We start from the raw sequence: 17,835 nt of genomic DNA on the forward strand, positions 1-17,835 counted from the left end.
AAATTACCACAATATTTTTACTACCAAAACAGCAGGTTTTGGAAATAAAAAATGTTAAAGGTAATATTTTACTTCAATTCTAGAAAATCAAAATGACACATATTTTACAAATTGGTAATATGCTTTACAAACACATCTGAAAGAGTTTACTGAATGAAAGGGATGGAAACTCTCTTGAGAATAAAATAATATGGTGAACATCATGGGCAAAGTTAATAAAATAAAAGAGATGAATTGCTTTTAAAAATTAAAATGGCACAAGCCTGCAACAAAAAAGCCAAACTACTTTATATATGTGAATATATAATTTATATACACATATATAACCCTATATAGAGATTCATATCTCTATACTGAAGTTAGCTAAATATATGGTCATTTACTGTATGATTAGAAAGTGACTTGTGAGAACACCCGTTCCTGTCACACTCACAAATTACTCTGAATGAATATTTAATATAACCTCAGCTTAATCCATTATCCACTGTGACCTCAGGAACCCTGAACCCGCTTGGTTTAAGAATTGTGCTATACAGAACTGCTTTACCTCTGGTTTTCCAAAGATATTTAGTATTAACTTAAGGAGATTAACAATATTCTAAGTATTAACATGACATTAGAGCAGACTGGAGTAACCTAGTACCAACTGAATTATTAGAATATTATTTAAGAATTTCTAACCACTTACCTTGTTATTTAACCTCAATTTGATTTTTTTGCACTTTTGGGGGGAACAGAAACAACTTTTCTGTTTGATTATTTTCCTGTCTCTCATTTTCACAATTTTTGTGCAAAGTAATTCTCATAACCACCTACAATTTACACTTCTTACAAATGACAATCCATCCTGCATTATTTATTTTATAAATACATGTTATTATATATTTTTGTATAATAATGTGTATAAATATTTTGTATAATAATTAAGAGAATAATTTGCAATACCTAAAATACAAGACCACCTATTTATCTTCTGCTACCTTCTTCTAAATTTAGAGGCAAGTAAAAGTAAATCTTTAAAAATCCAGAAACAATTTTTTAAGTAGTACAACTTCTTTGAAAATCAACCTCAAAGTCAATTATAACAGTTTGAGTTTGGATTTCCAAAACAAGGTACAAGCTCTGGATTTTAGTGTTTGTGAAAAAATTGTGAAAAAGTTGTAAAAAAATTTTTAACTGATGTATGGAATTTGTTAATTCCTTCAGTAATATTTTCAAGCATAAATTTTCAACTATGTTTACGCAAGCCTTCTTAATTAGTTCCACACACAAGTGGGGTAGCAGAATAGTTCTTATAACAATTATCAGCATAAAAATCAAGACTATTGTACGCTAGCAAAAAATGGTCATACCTCTAGATGACTGATGTCTCTTAGACCACAGTTGTGTTTTTTTCTTTACCATTTTACATCTGCTTTTTAAAAATATTTTTTTAATTACACTTGACATACAATATTATATATTAGTTTCAGGCGTACAACATAGTGATTAGATTTTTATATACTTTATGAAGTGATTATCCTGGTAGGTCTAGTACCCATTAGATACATATACAGTTATTAAAATATAATTGACTATATTCCCTATGCTGCACTTTGCATACATCTCAATGACTATTTTCATAACTGGCAATTTGTACTTCTTAATCCCTTTCACCTTTTTTACCCATCCCCCCAATCTCCTTCCCATCTGGTGACCATCAATTTGTTCTCTATATCTATCAGTTTATTTATTTTGTTTTTTAGATTCCACATATAAGTGAAATCATACAGTATTTGCCATTCTCTGACTTATTTCACTCAGCATAATATCCTCTAGGTTCATTCATGTTGTCACGAATGGTAAGATTTCATTATTTTTTATGGCTGAGTAATATTCCATTGTGTATCTATACTACTACTTCTTTATTTATCTATTGATGGACACCTAGGTTGCTTCAATATTTTGGCTATTGCAAATAATGCTGCAATAAACATAGGGGTACATATATGTTTTCAAATTAGTGTTTTGGATTTCTTCAGAAGTGAAAATGCTAGTCATATGGTAGTTCTACTTTTAATTTTTTGAGGAATCTCCATACTGTTTTCCATAGTGGCTAGACCATGTTGATCAATGTGCATGTAAGTTATATTTGGAACGATTCTTGGAATTCCTATGTCATGGACCTATGAATAAATATTTGCTTTCTGCTTTAAATTACAAGACTACAGTTAACACAGTTATTAAATATAGCTAGAATTATTCTTCCAGGATTCTAATAATTCCTCCATTAGCTAGAAAATTGATGCCGGATTTCGTTTTCATTTAAATATAATCCTTGCATTCCATATTCTTTTAAATTCCATAATACATGAGGGTTCAGGGTTTGGCTATGCAGATTATTACATTTTAAATTATTTCTATAGAAAAGTAAAAGTAATAAAAAATGTTATTCCAGTCCACTTTAACTGTCTGTTAGTTTTTTAATGTCATCATGACATTATTTTAGCTGATTACTTTTAAACCACTACATATCTGAAAGTATTTGGCAATGTGCACAATGCTTGATTTTAAATTTTATTTTTAATACTTTTGATTCACTTTCCAATTACTTACCTCTTTTCCAGCCTCATATATACCTCAGCACTAAAACACATGTTATATAAAACTAGCATAAATTATATAGTGTTGCTATTTTTAAAAAATGTGCATGGGACTTTACAATACTTTTGCAAGTGTCTTCAATGTTTGTTCTTAATAATCACCACTTAAAACTGGTTATAAATTTGCCTTTATTTTAGTTTTGTATATATTAATATTGTTTGGAATATATGATCATACATTTTCAGTCTTTTGAGAATTAGAATAATTATATTTCCTTGTATGTTTTGCATTGACATATATTCATGAGGACAACAAAAATTTAAGGTTAATAATTTTTCAAGATAAAAAAATCTTTAATTAACGGTTCAGTGTTTTAGAGAATAGGGGGAAAAAGGAAATTATTTCCAAAGGATATGTTCAAACATTAAGCCAATTATAGCAGACAGTTCGAAATGCCTTGTAAAAAATTATAGACTCGCAAAATGAATATTATAGACTTTGCGGGTTTGTCAAAAAAAGCTAACAATATGGGGAACTCTACGCACAGATACAGAAAATATCCCATTGGCTGTAGATAATTAAATTATGAAGAAAATGGAAGTTTTAAAAATATATCAATTATTTTGACCAATTATAATGTTAAAATATTGCACACTTGCTTGATTTTTTAAATAAAAGTTGGAACCACCGACAGCTAAAAATATAAAAAAAATATTCTATTCTTAGTAGAAAAATAAAAAGTTCATGTAGACATGTGAAATCATTAGTATTTTGAATATCACAAGAAGATGAGTGTGTTAGTGACTCCTTTTAAGGAAATACTACTCATTAAATTAGAATTACTAAAAATAAATAGTTCTACCATTAAAAGAAAATATTTTTACTTTATATTTTATTTATGAAAATGCATATCAATAGTTTTTGATACTACAAGTTAAATTGTGGAGCTTCTAAAATGTAATGAAGAAAATTCAGTATTCAGGTTTAAAAAATTAAGAAAATTTGAAAATCTAAAATGTATGCCCATAATTGAAGAAAAAAACTATTCATGTTAACATGTACTGTATGAATGTATAAACTTCTTTTTAAAACCCTGCTAATACATGTAATTTACTAAACTTAAGAAGTAAGTTTTTTTAGCCTTACCCAATAGGCCTTGAAACAATAATTTCAACTTGAGGTTCTGATTTTGATTCTAAAATAATGTTGTAAACTTCTTCATTTGTAGCTCCCGGCAGGGGTTTACCATTCCATTCTAGAACTTCATCCCCTTGAATTTAAAAAAAAGGGTATTTTTTTACCTTATATATTCTGTTTATTTTTATTATCTTTTCTCTTGTTTACAAAGAAATGCAAAACATATACAAATAGTTTAATTGTCTAAGCTCCACTCACATAAGAAAATTGATTGCCATATAATGTCAGCTAAATGATTCTTCTAAACACTTTTTTCTTCTTCTTCTTTTTTTTTTTTTTCCCTTTTTCTTTCCCCAATGAGTACTACTGGTCACTGGAAACAGTACAATACAAAACTACCTTTATCTTTTGAAATATACCAGAAATAACATAAAAATAATCTCATGCTATGGGATGGAATTAGCACAGCTTATTTGGAAACATTAAAAAATAATAATTAGCAGCATGCCCTCCATATAATAAATGTAGGCGCCTCTAAATGTGAAAGATTCTTATTAAACTCTGCATAAATCCTGCTTTATTTTGGTAGAAATTGCAACTGACATTTTTTAGCATGAATTTTCCAATTATAAGTCATGATTCATTGTCTTCATCAGATGCACAACAGAATAAAAATGCATGAAAGGACTTGAAGTCATACCCATAGGGTAACGCAGGTAGCTATGGCAAAGTTACAAAGCAAGCAGATGTAAAACTGTTGCATGACAGTTAACCCACTTCCAGATGTTCATAACATACACATTCTATACATAATATATATTGTGAGCCTTAAAATAAAATTAGAAAATATTTTTAATAAAAAATTAATAGTACTTATTAGTTTATTAAATATTCTGATTAATCAAGGAGAGTAAATAATAGAATGTTACAATACATGAGTTAACAGCTTATTGTTATTTTAACTAGAGTTTTCACCATAGATCATTTGGGAAATATTATTTCTTTTCATAAAACTATTTAGTGTAGTTTTAGATCCCAAATGGTTCTCTGTCCAGTACCTTTCAATACACAATGGCAGGCTCAGCTGAAATATCCCAGCCTCGATGATATTTTGAAGTATCTTAATTTTTTGTTTCTGCTTATTTTCTTGTTCTCAGTGTCTATAACATTTTAGTAGCTAAGTAAATATTTGATGAACTAATGAATCAATATCATCACTATACGTTTTACAACTAACCATAAATATAAAATATTTTAGTTTTTAGCTAGTTTTTTAACAACAAAATTTTGCTTTAATAGGACTATTTTAAAGTCACTTTTTCTCCCCCAAATGTTTGCTTATTCAAAAGTAAAAAGTATATATTTGAAAAGCACACATAAACGATGGATATTACCAATAGTTAAATGACTACTAATAGTTTGACCTAAGAACTTCCCTAGCAATGTTTATCAAACAGGCAACAAATATATTTTACTATAAAAAAGAAATAAAATAATCATAAATTTAAAATATATAAGGAGTCTTTTAAATATTTCTGACCAAGAAAGTTTGCATCATGTGACTGTATACATGTATATATGTATGTACACAAATATATTTTCTGAAACAATACTTACCCTGATATTTTCTATTCTATTATGTTCTTATTTCACTTTTTTTAAGGTGATGGATGAAAACCAATTATACTACCCATTAATGTGTTGCAATCAACATTTTGCAAAAGCTCTGAATTATAAAATTCTTCTCTTTATAGACAACAACCTGGAAGTATAACTTTAATATCAAATTAACTTAATACGTGTACTTACTTACAAAAAAAGTGCCTCCTAAACCAGGAGGTCTCTTTAACAAAATTTACTTGTATGTGAATAATGTCTTCAGGTAGGGATGTAGATTATGATACAAAGATGAAAAAGAGACTTTATCTGTCCTTAAATTTTGTGGGGAAGAAATACAGAAATGATTATCTTTTATAAAATGTTATATGCAATAACAGGAATTCATCTGAGGAACAGAAGCAGAGCCAGGTAGTGCCAGGGAGGTAGTTATTAGTTACTGCTCCAGGTAAGATATTGGGCAACTCTTTAGAAGTAAGACAACTTTAGATGAGTTTTGAAGGATGGAAAAGACTTCAACAGGCAGAGCACAAGAGCAGAAAAACAACCAGGTAGACTACAGGCACTGACCAGGTCCTTGTAAGTTGAAACAGTTTTCCAGGGATCTACAGGTAGACCACCAGGGCTGGAGGGTAAAGTGAATAGTAATAGAAGTGGCTGGAATTGTTAGTAGAGGATTAAGGTACAGAGCTTGTCTTGGGCAGATGATGACTGGGAGACACTGAAGGGTCTTAATAAGGAGAGTGTCACTGTCCAGTTGGAATTTTTGATGATTATAAGAAGCAGTGGTACAGTGCATAGACTTAAGGAGAATTTGCAGCGGAGAAAGCTATGGCCAAGATTAAAGCAAATCACAAATGCTGAACGAAGGTCATGCTAATAAAAAACATAGCACTGTAGTTTTATATGCAAATAGAAGAAAAAATAGTTCCTAAAATATAAGTCAAGCAGAATATATGATCTAATTTATTAAAATACTTTTTTCAAATACATCAAATGCTTCAGGTGAAAGTACAAGCATACTAGAATGTTTCATATTTACTTAAATTGAGCTTTTAACATTTTAGTTTCTTAAGCTTTAAGCACATAAGGGTGTTAGATAAAAATAATCATTAAGTGATATAGTATATAAAAAAACCTTTCACTGATATTTCTTAAGTAATCGTCTATTAAAGCACAAAGACAAAATCAAAAAGCATTATGTTTATAATCTGATTTGCAAATTCAGATTTTTGTAAAGTTATCTTACATTGGAGTAGTCAATGAGATATACTTTCTAAGACTTTGAGTCATTAAACACACAAAGACTCAGTTTACTAACACAGTCACTCCTTACTGCATTAGATACTGAATCATAACTAGTTCCTGATAAGAAAAAATAGTGCATTGCTACCTCTGCACATCTTCAAAGCTGTACGTATAGTAAATAAAGAAAAGTCTCTTATTTGGATTTTCTCCCTATACAACACCTGCATATCATGTTCTTATCAAAAAAAAAAAACTTAAATGATTTTGAACTGATATTCTGATGATCAATTACAACAAAAACGTCTAACAGAATATTTTTCTAAAGGTCTCAACAATTACAATCTTAAGATATAAAAACTAAGAATAGCTCTCTATGTGCAGTGCATTATTAATCCTTAATTTTACAGTTCCGCCTACTCTTTTTTTTATATATGTGTATAATTGTCTGGCAAATGCATAAGCAGACACTCTAAGATTTCTACTAAACTCTAAATTAAGCAGTAAAAATATATTATGATTTTAACTAAAACGAAAAGTAAACAATTTGCCAAAAATAGATTTTACAGTGTTGCTACTGAATATGGTAGATTTAATTATTTTATTATGTCATATTAAGGTTACAAAGCAACATAATATAAATCTTTAAATACCAAAAAGTAGCACATTTGCATGAGTATAATGTCACAGTGAAATTCAAAAATATTTTATTATATAATCTGTGTAAGAAATGTGATTGGGATTATATTTTATTAAAAACACTGCTACTATTAAATAAGTATTTTGTGACCACTATAAAAAATTTTAGTAATTGTTATAGCTTAAATATTAACTAAAGTATTAAGCAGTGTTTTTTTTCCCCATAAGGCTAAATTGTTTATATTTTTGTAGCAACAATATGAAATCATCTACAAAAAAAGAGTAATTCTTCAGCATTTTGCATCTATTTATTTTTATATAAATAAAAAGGATTCCTACCCTTACTCTCTCTAAGTTTCTCCTGATGCATAGTTACCTAGTTGCAAATGGTAAGTATCCATGTTAGGAAAAAAAAATCTTTATTCGTGCATTAAAATTAGTTATTTACTTGACTTATATATAACTTACCTAAAATTGAAAACTACCAACTCATGCATAGAGTACATATTGTTTAAATGTTAAAAAAGAAACTTTACCTGCTCTTAAGTGTCCAACTACATCTGCAAGGCTACCCTTCTTTACTTTGGTGATGAAGGCACCAAGGCGTCCTAAGTCAGTCATTTTTCCACCAACAACCTGAATAATTATAAATTTATAAGTTCCCAAGACTCATATTGAAACATAAGTTTACTAGGAATTAATCATACAGTCTTGTATGATGTACTTATTGTAGGGACATTAATGAAGTGATGAAAAGTTTTGATTAAAGGAATTGACAGTATTGTTTTAAAAAGAAAACATCTCATTACATTTGAGATGACCACGTATCCTAAGGAAGCTTATGTACTGATTACTTATATTGACCTAACAATGCAAGGGCACCATAAATAATGCATACCTTTAGAAGACAAGAGTCAGACCTTCCCAACTTACCATCAAGCAATAAGTGTTTGACACTGGTTACATTAGGGTTCATTGTTCTTTATCCTCTCAATCCATGTCCACCATTTGAATTATATTTCTATATGTAGGTAATGCCCCATTGTCACATCAGATCTTGATCTCTTTTGTATATTTTTAGAATGTAGGTCTAAGACATAAAGACTAGGAATTCGAATCAAGAACAGGCCACTTTTGGAAAGCAATGTACCATGGTTAAAGAGTATGAGCCTAAGTTCAGCTCTGCTACTGACCATCTGAATGACCTCCTAATCTGAAATAAATGTGTTCCAATCTAATGCTTAAAGTCTGAGTTATATTACAGAATATTTAACACTTTCATCTGGCTTTTCCATTGTAACTAAAATTAAATATATCTGAAAGTTTCTAAGTTTATTTTTTCCAATGCAGGAGCTACATATGTATACTTAAAAGTGGGAGTGATATTCTCAAAGGTTGAGGTTGATCTACAATTCTCATCGACATGCCCATGACTGGAGGTATTCAGAATTATTTTGGAGCAAAAGAAATAATGGTAATAATAAAGTGATACCATTAAATACATTAAGTGGAAAGAAATTCACTTGGATTAGCAGTCAATGATTTTGAAGAGGTCAAACTATCACACAGTTGTAATATAACCTCTTGGTAAGTAATTTTGAAGTCACATTTTTGAATGTTTCCCTAAGTTTCTGAAAGCAAATAAAACTATGTGATTTAACATACATACATATGTGCATGCATAATAAAACAAAATGTATATCTATTCTTTCCTACACTAAAATATAATCTTTTATAATTTATTAGTTTTAATTATATCTGTTAGAAGTCAATTATTATTTTTAAAAGACACATTTTACTTTTTTGGTATTACTATAAATTCTGTTGCATGAGGAAACAATATCTTTAATGATGTTTTATGTTGCTTGTCAAGATATAAAATTATGTAGTCCACATTATCTAGCTTTATCACTGTCCATTAAAACTTTTTCAATGTAAGAATGGTCCTTGAACTTTATATTCAGAGAATTATTTAGTTTTCCTGTATTTTATTGCAGTTTCCTAATATATCTACATGCCATATAATAAAATGGTTTTAAAATATTAACCTAGATAAAAATACTAAATCTACCATAAGACAGCAATATATTCACAAGATATATTCACTAGAAGGACTTTATTTGGGAAAGATGAAGATATTTAAAAATCATTGTCAGAAACTTTGCTAAGCCCAGTCCATAGTGTAATTCACTCTTTAAGAAATATTTTAAACCAGAACACTTACTTTCAGACCCAGTAATGCACCTGAGTCTTTGGGCATAGTTGTTCTCTTGTTAAGAATAACACGTCCAATTAATCGGTCCCCCTCTTTAGATGGTTGCCACGTTACAGGATGCTATTAAAACATGAATAAAATTAAAGAAGATAAGTTGTTTTCCTTCCTATAGACACGTAAGCACTGGTTGTACCATGATGTGATTTCCTCAGTTAAAAGACACTCTAGAGGAAAATTTTGATACTGGTGGGCTTTATCCTTGGCTTAAAACAATTTTCATTTATAGATACAGTTTACTTATATCATACACTTATTATACTAAGTAGTTCTTTTTCATTAAGTTTATTGGGTTGATATTGTTTATTAAAATTATATAGGTTTAATTGAACAATTCGATAATACATCAACTGTATATTGTACCACCCAAAGTCAAATCTCCTTCCAACACCATATATTTGACCCCCTTTCCCCTTTTCTACTGCCCCTCCTCCTCCATTTCCTTTTGATAACCACTAAACTGCTGTCTGTGTCTAGGAGTTTTTGTTTGTCTTGTTCATTTGTTGCTTTCAGTTTTACATCCCAAATGAGTGAAATCATATGGTTCTCAAGTTTTTCTAACGTATTTCACTTAACATGATTATCTCAAGATCCACCCACGTTGTCACAAATGGCAGTATTTTGCTTTTTCTTATGGCTGAGTGATATTCCATTGCATATATGTGGTTCTAAAAGTATTCAGCAACTAAGTACATCTCTAAAAATAGTTCTGAAATTAAATTAACTTAAATTTAAAAATATATATGCTTAAAGAAAACTGACTCTGCATTTTGAGTTAATGTTGATATCATTAACCAAATAATATCTCATTTCATATAGTCATTATTTAATAATTGCTTTTTACTTAATTTAAATTGATTGTAATTACTCAGTGATAACTTTTTTATTCAAAACTGTTGCCTTAAATAAAATCAATATTTGCTCTAATAAAATAAATAATGGAACAGAATATGATTATTATCCATCACATATCAGACAAAAGACAATGAACAGCACACATTATTCCTAAACTCCAAACTCTCCCTTCACAGGAAGCTTACCGAACTAATCGGTGATGTTTCCCGGCTATGCCACGTGGCAGGATCCAACCAGTAATAATCCAAGTCACCTGCAGAATAGGAAAAAAATGAACAGTGTAATGCTTCAAAGTGGAGAATGCTTTAATCACTTTAAGTACGACTTCTTCAATCGATAAAGTAAAAAGGATTGTGCACATTATATGTGTGTAATCCCAGAATGATACATTGGAATAAATGTTATGTTAACAATGCACTACATAGTACTGAGGATCTTCCTTTTGCTCTCATAAATCAGGCTAGAAACACACATAAACAGTACAGAAAGTACTGTGTTAATCCACCCTACTTCCCCTCGAATGACTATCCATATCAAAGCACAGCCTGGTATGCTTTGTGCCTAAAATTTTATTCACTGAACTGAGCTAAGTACTAAAACTTAGTGTCTCCCTTTCTACTCTTTTGAATAATACCATGTCTTTCAAAATTATTCTCTGGCCTCTATCCTCTTCCCTCATCAGCTGAAAAACAGGACGTACAGGTTTAGGGCATGGTGTTAATTAAATATAAAGAATAACTTTTAGCAAAGGAGTACATATGAATCACAATTTTACTAAAGCTATAAAAAAAGATTTTTAAAAACCTAACTTTGCAAATATGAACTTATGAACCTTTGAGTTTTATTTTTTGGCTTAAAAATATAATGCTAAAGAAATGCTGAGAAAAAAGAAAAAATAATTAATGGAAAGCAGCAGTGCTTTCAGTATTTGCATAGGAAGAAAGGACATCGTGGGCAACCCATGTGTAAAAAATGACCTTTTACATTTTATATATGAGATTAAGTCAATGAAAAATTTTCTCCACATGGATCTGGAAAAAGAAAAATTTAAGAGTGAGTAAAACTTGCCAGCTAAGAGTAAGATGCCTAGCTGACTATTGGGAAAATATTTGGCTGATATCTGTAAAGGTCAAAAGAAAAGACTTTTTATGTAGATGACAAACAGGACAGCTATAGGCACTATAAAAGAAATATAAGAGAAAAGTTTAAAATATACAGGCACGCACACAAAAAAAATCCATACACTTCAATTTCTTAGTGGCTGTTCCTCTTTTATATATCATAGAAAAGTTGATGGAGAATGTTATACACATTACAATAAATACAAAAATGTTTTTCAAAAGTCCTGTAGATAACAGCAGCATATGCTATGAAGGGGTGAATATTAGACACTGTATTAGCAGAAACTATATTCTTTTAAAATTAACTACATATGGAGTCCATATCTTCTCAAAATCATATACTTTAAAAAGAATACATGACCTGGTGCCAATGGTTATAGATTTTTAATTTTCTACTAGACCACCTCAGTTAATGGAATATAAGGCATTTTGTTAAAAAGATTTTTTCTCTTTTATTTTCAATGTTTGCAAACTTCATATGCTTATTTTTAAAGCTTCTGTGTCTTTAGTATTATATCATTCTTCTTGAAAGAAACCATTTTTCTTATCTCTAATTTCATTGTCTCTCATTAAAATATAATATCTGTGCTTAAAGACAAAAAAATAAATTCTAAAATCTAAATATGTAGTTTTAAACTATATTTATCTTTTTTTCCATGCAATTACTAAACCATAGAGATATTATTGACTTTTAAAGTACTCTAATTTGTCTTTATAAGTCATAACTCTCTATTAATGGAATAAGCAATGCTAAACAAACTTCCTCCTAAAATATTCAGATTCTACTATTTGATTAATATAAAACGCTTTCCTTGATTATTTTTCTAATAGGTGATTAAAGATATTGATTTCAAGTGGCATGGCTACAAAATGATAAATTCATGGTATTTGCTTATGGAATTAATACAAAAGAATTTTGGTTCTAATGTTCAATATAACTATAAAGAAAAAATTTACTATTATCACTAATTTAGATCCAGGAACTATATCAGATGTTCGAATCTACAGAAATGGCTCAAGTTCATAAATAAACAAATTCAATGAAGTGTTATAATTTTAAACATTATTTTTGTGAAGATATTAAAAACAGACTTTCATCCTATCCTCTGTGAACAAAATAAGTTAAACTTAACACATCATCACATAACTTACACTGCACAAATAAAAGTCAGTCAAATGACATGTGAGCCTTCTGTAAAGACAACTAGCTCTTCCTAAACCCAGGTAATTATGATTAGAATATGTACCAATGCATAAATATGCATCTCCATGATTTAAAATTCTGTATTCTATGATGTATGTCAAAGCACAATTGATTCTAATAAGACAAATCAAAGTAAATTGAACAAAAACACATTCTGAATAGCATAGATGCACAATTGAGTGTGTATGAGTATATGATATCTGTAACGAGAAAACCATAACTAATTTCATACATTACATATTTATTTAACAACTTACATTACAGTTACACTTGACCAAGTGGAATGTTTATCTAATATGCAAAGTAGTATAGGAAAGCTTATCTCACCAAAACCTTGAAATATTTGAAAATTTGGACATTTTCTTTATCGCCAAGAGAAATACACACCATATTTTTAACAACATTATAATGAATGGTGATTAAAGATGGGACTCAAACTGATTACAAGATTGACTCGCAGTAACTCCACACAATTCCAAATATACATTCATAACTGTGCTACTTGTCATCTCAAAAAAATACACTATTCTTCCTATAAAATATATTGTCATTCAAAAAAATTTATAAAATTCACAGACCAAAAATCAGCAGAATCGTCCCTCACAGAGATTTCTTATACCTGTTAAAATGTTTTCCTCTTTTATTTTTGTTTACCTTCTACAGCAATCCTGTGATGGCACTAAATAAAATTAAATAATCTACTTTATTATAGCACAGTATATAGACAAATTAAAATACTGGGCAAAAATATCTTTATTGAATGTATGCAGTGTGTACACAAAAACCAACTCCATTCTAAGAATGAGGTTTTGAGACAAGGTAGGCTATTTTTAACACTGAGTACCATGGTCAGCCAACAGGAATTAATAAAAAATGCTTTGGTGATAACGTGATAAAAATACTTATACATTTTAATTCATTTTAATAGTTTACAAGGACATATTTTCATAAAATCCAAAATCTAAGAATTGAGATAAAATCTTAACCTCTGATTAATATAATAAAAATACCACTTTGAAATAGTTTCCTCATATTTTAGAAGTCTATTTCAGATAATTTTATGTCTACAAAAGGTAAGTATGCCCACTCCCACCACTAAATTATATATAAATTATATATAATAGTGGGGCTACCTTTGGAATAAACAGGCAATAATTTGTTATGCGGCAAAGTCCTAGAAGGCCTAATTTCGCCTAAATTAAATTAGCAGTCAGAGATAAATAATATTATTTGATAAGACTTACTTCTTAGGTATTAAAATAAAATGGGAAGACATACTTGTTAAATTTAATCATCAATCATATAATCTGTGAATTAAGGCCTATACATAAATACTACTATGAGTACTGATGCAAAATCATGAATGAATTATCGTCAATCTAAGTTCCTAGTATAGTAGATATACTGGTCCTCAAATACTTTTTGGTGATTTCATTCCAAATCCACAACAATGTTCATTTCACAATCTGATGGTAAATGCTCCATAATTAGGTAAGAGATTTGTGTCCCTTGAGTACAAGGATGGAGGCAGGGCTAAAGGCATCTCCAAACCATTGGTCTTTAGCAAGAATCTCTTCAGTAATTCTATAACTTAAATTCCAATTTCTGATTTGGGCCCAGGATACAGACACTCCAAGTGTCATTCTTTGGAAGAATTATGTTATTTCCAGCCCTTAGGGATCCATTTGAGTGTCAGTTCTCTAAATGCATGTTAGAATTTCAATTTCAAAATTCTCCTTTGTTTACAATGTGCTCTGCTTCTATCATAGAATCAACAATATCACTTGCCCTCTCTCTCTCTGGTATATAAATGTGATGGTTCAAGTAAATGCATCAACTATTATTTATTAAGTTAATGAGGTGTCAAAGATGTTTGTATTCAGAAATTATTTATACTCAATAGAACCTCCAAAGTTGAACTACCTCTAGAGAGAGATTAAATATTTGCTTGAGGGCCTGTGATGCCATCACTGTGTTTTATAATTCCAGGGCACAGGAAAGGTGGCTAAGTAGTTGATCTACAAAAGGAAAATTTCTTTAACATATTTGGTAGAGGTGGCACTTTTCTGGTGAAGTTGAGAGCTAATTTTTTAGAATGCCAACTTTACCACCAAACAGTTCTACAAAGCAGTTAGATGGAACTCAGCATCAACACTTCTGGCTGAACACCGAGTGCCGTCATTCAGGTAAGCCCTCAGCCTTGGAGGTAATAACTCCTATAGCATTCCATTGTTTTTTCACAGGCAGGATGTGGTAATGTATGTGAAATTGCTTTATAAACTATAAAGCACCACAGAAATGAGTTGTCATTACAGTATAAAATACATACTAAAGAGTATTTCCAATAATAATGCTGATAAGCATTCCTGTCAATTCTAACGCCATGTAAAAATTAAGAGATAATTTTTACCCCCCAGTTTACATATTTGAAATCTTGAATAATCAGAGAACCACACTATATTTTAATTTCTCTAAGAATATTATATCTTATCTGATATTTATAATTAAGCTGTTTTTTATAAAACATATAAAACAGCTACTGTGTAGGAAAGAGCATTGTACCAGAAGTTGGAGACTTGTGATTCTAAACCTAACTCTGCCTTATTAGATGCGTTATCTTGATAATAGTCCTTTGCTTCTATAAACCTTATCATCTTCTGTAAAATGGAGATAATGCCATTTTCTCTCAAATGTTTCATGAGGATAAATGAGATATGTCAGCTTTGTAAATTATATAAAGGGCTTTAGAAATAAATTTTCTTGCATAATTACATAATTAAGATTAGAAATATTAAATAATGGTGTTCAAGATCTGATTTACAATTGAATAGCTATCATAACAAATATATAGGTAAAAATCAGTAGTTTCTGCAAATTATGCTTTGAAGTGGGCTTACAAAAATCTTAGCCACTTTGTTTATAAAAATTATTAACTGGCCTGATATAAACCAGATGCTCAAGTGCTCAGAATAAATATTTCCTTAATTTCAACTGTTGAAGGATGAGAAAAAGGGCAGTCACACATAGAAACAGTAACAAATCTTTCTGTTAATTTCCACAAAGCCAATGGGAGGCTAAGGGATTAAGAGTATGGTTACTTTTATGGTTAAGTAATGTACACACTAAAATGTATGCAGATTAACTCCTAACCAAAAATATCTAACTGTGAAGTAATTAATTTGATCAGCTGGTGCGATGTATCCTTAACCTAAAAATAAGCTTTTTGTAATTTCTTCTTTATATGATATTTTTATGTGAGAGAACAAAATACATGTGGTACATAAACTAAATATTTGAGACTGAATTTCTCCAAATCATGAAACAAGTAGGCTATTTTATATTCCTATATATATATTTTTCCTAATGACTCAAGATATCCCTAAAAATGTTTCTTTGAAACCAGCTTGTATTATACTTTAAAAATTGTTTGGTACAGACGTTAGTTATGAAATACATTTTAACATTTATATTCCAATGTGTTATAAGCTTCCCAACTTCCTAAGATTTCTTTTTTTAGTTCATATTCCTAACAAAACAATCTAAATAATAACAAGATTGACAGTCTTAAGAAAACAACTATGAATTTAAATATCTAATTAGGTCACCTTGGATGATGGGGCTTTAGGAGAGCACAGAAAAGTTTGTGGATTTACTTTAAATAGGCTAAATAACATAAAAAGCTATTTTATTTGGTAAACATTAGTCATCAGTTTAATTTTTCCTATTTTGAAAGTTATATAAATTTATATTTTTGATACTACATGAAGCTTTAGAGTTCAGAAACACTCCCAAAACACTGTGATGCTCAATTACATATTTGCTCCTTACCTCTGCACTGACCTGATGCTACAGGCCTCAGAAGTTAATAAATGAAAGTTCCTGAAAGTTCTAAACCACAACAAATCGTGCACACACACACACACACACACACACACACACACACACACACACACCCCTTTTGTGCCTTAGAATAATAAAATAAGAGTATTTATGGTCTTCAGTCCAGCTGTATTTTATCTGTATTAAATAACAACAAAAATGTATCTGAAGAAAAGTCTAAGATCATTGATAATAGTACAAAAAGATCTCCACATGTAATAGTTTAGAGAGGAATAAATTTCATGTGTAAATATGGTTTGTGGCCTAATGACTGAGAAATTTCTTCCCCAGAATCTAAATACAGAATAGTAAAGTACCCTGAAGATCAAATCACAGAATGAACAATCTTAGGGAAATTTTTTTCTTTCTTCCAACACAATGACTCTTCATAAATAAGAATTTGGGAAGTGCTGCACACAGGAGGGAAATATTTTACTGCAACTTTCCAACTGACCAGGCTTCCACATTGACACTGAGTATTCCAGTCACGTGGGAGAACAGGTTGTCACGTGCAAAGCCTCGGAATAACCAGCCAGGAAACCCTGTGGAAAAAATCAGGGTTTATTTGTTTTCATTATTTGGGGACTGGATGTTAACCATAGGTTTAAGAAATTGTTGTGCTGGGCTAGTTCACAGCAGATATTACGTAAGAAAGTACTCTAGATGTAAATATCTTCGATAAAGGAAAATGTTAGTCTTTATCCAGACCTCACACCCAGGTAGAACTAGCAAAATGACATGACTTTGCAATAATAATTCTGAATGTCAAATCAAGTCCTACCTGCCACTACATCCAAAGACATGGAAATGAAAAATGTGGAGATCGATATGTTACCATAGTTTTAATGATATAAATAAGAATGATAGTCTGATCATAAAGATGACTTTAAGGATATCAGAACAAAATGAAAGTACTTATGAGGGATTGGTACTGTTTATAATTTAAAAATATATGATTAAACTACAAAAAAGAGGAAAATGAATTTATTCTAGCAAACATTTTTGGTATATAAACAAATATTTTAAAACCAGAGCTCCATTGAAGCAAATAACTGTAAATGTCATTTTTCTTTTCTTTTTTGTTTTATTTTTTTTTTGTCTTTTTTATTTTGGCTATACAAACAAATAGCTTATAGACATATTGAAAGTCTTTTTTTTTTTTTTAATTGGACATTCCTTGACTGTCTGTGGGAAATCACTAGGGATAGAAATCTGGAGAACATTTTATGTCTCCACATTGTTCTAGAGAAAATGCTAAGTATCCATATTCATAAACCTTCAAA

The 17,835-nt window shown here is 29.9% G+C and overlaps 1 protein-coding gene across 1 annotated transcript in view; it reads right to left on the minus strand.

The window, feature by feature from the left end:
• RIMS1 (regulating synaptic membrane exocytosis 1) overlaps window positions 1-17,835 on the minus strand; it is a 416,356-nt gene that overhangs the window by 136,353 nt on the left and 262,168 nt on the right. Inside the window, 4 exon segments of the mRNA XM_025042852.1 lie at window positions 3,730-3,853; window positions 7,758-7,857; window positions 9,446-9,556; window positions 10,534-10,601. Coding sequence (XP_024898620.1) covers window positions 3,730-3,853; window positions 7,758-7,857; window positions 9,446-9,556; window positions 10,534-10,601 — 403 coding nt within the window.

This window comes from Pteropus alecto, unplaced genomic scaffold (genome assembly GCF_000325575.1).
Source record: "Pteropus alecto unplaced genomic scaffold, ASM32557v1 scaffold7, whole genome shotgun sequence".
NCBI lineage: Eukaryota > Metazoa > Chordata > Mammalia > Chiroptera > Pteropodidae > Pteropus > Pteropus alecto.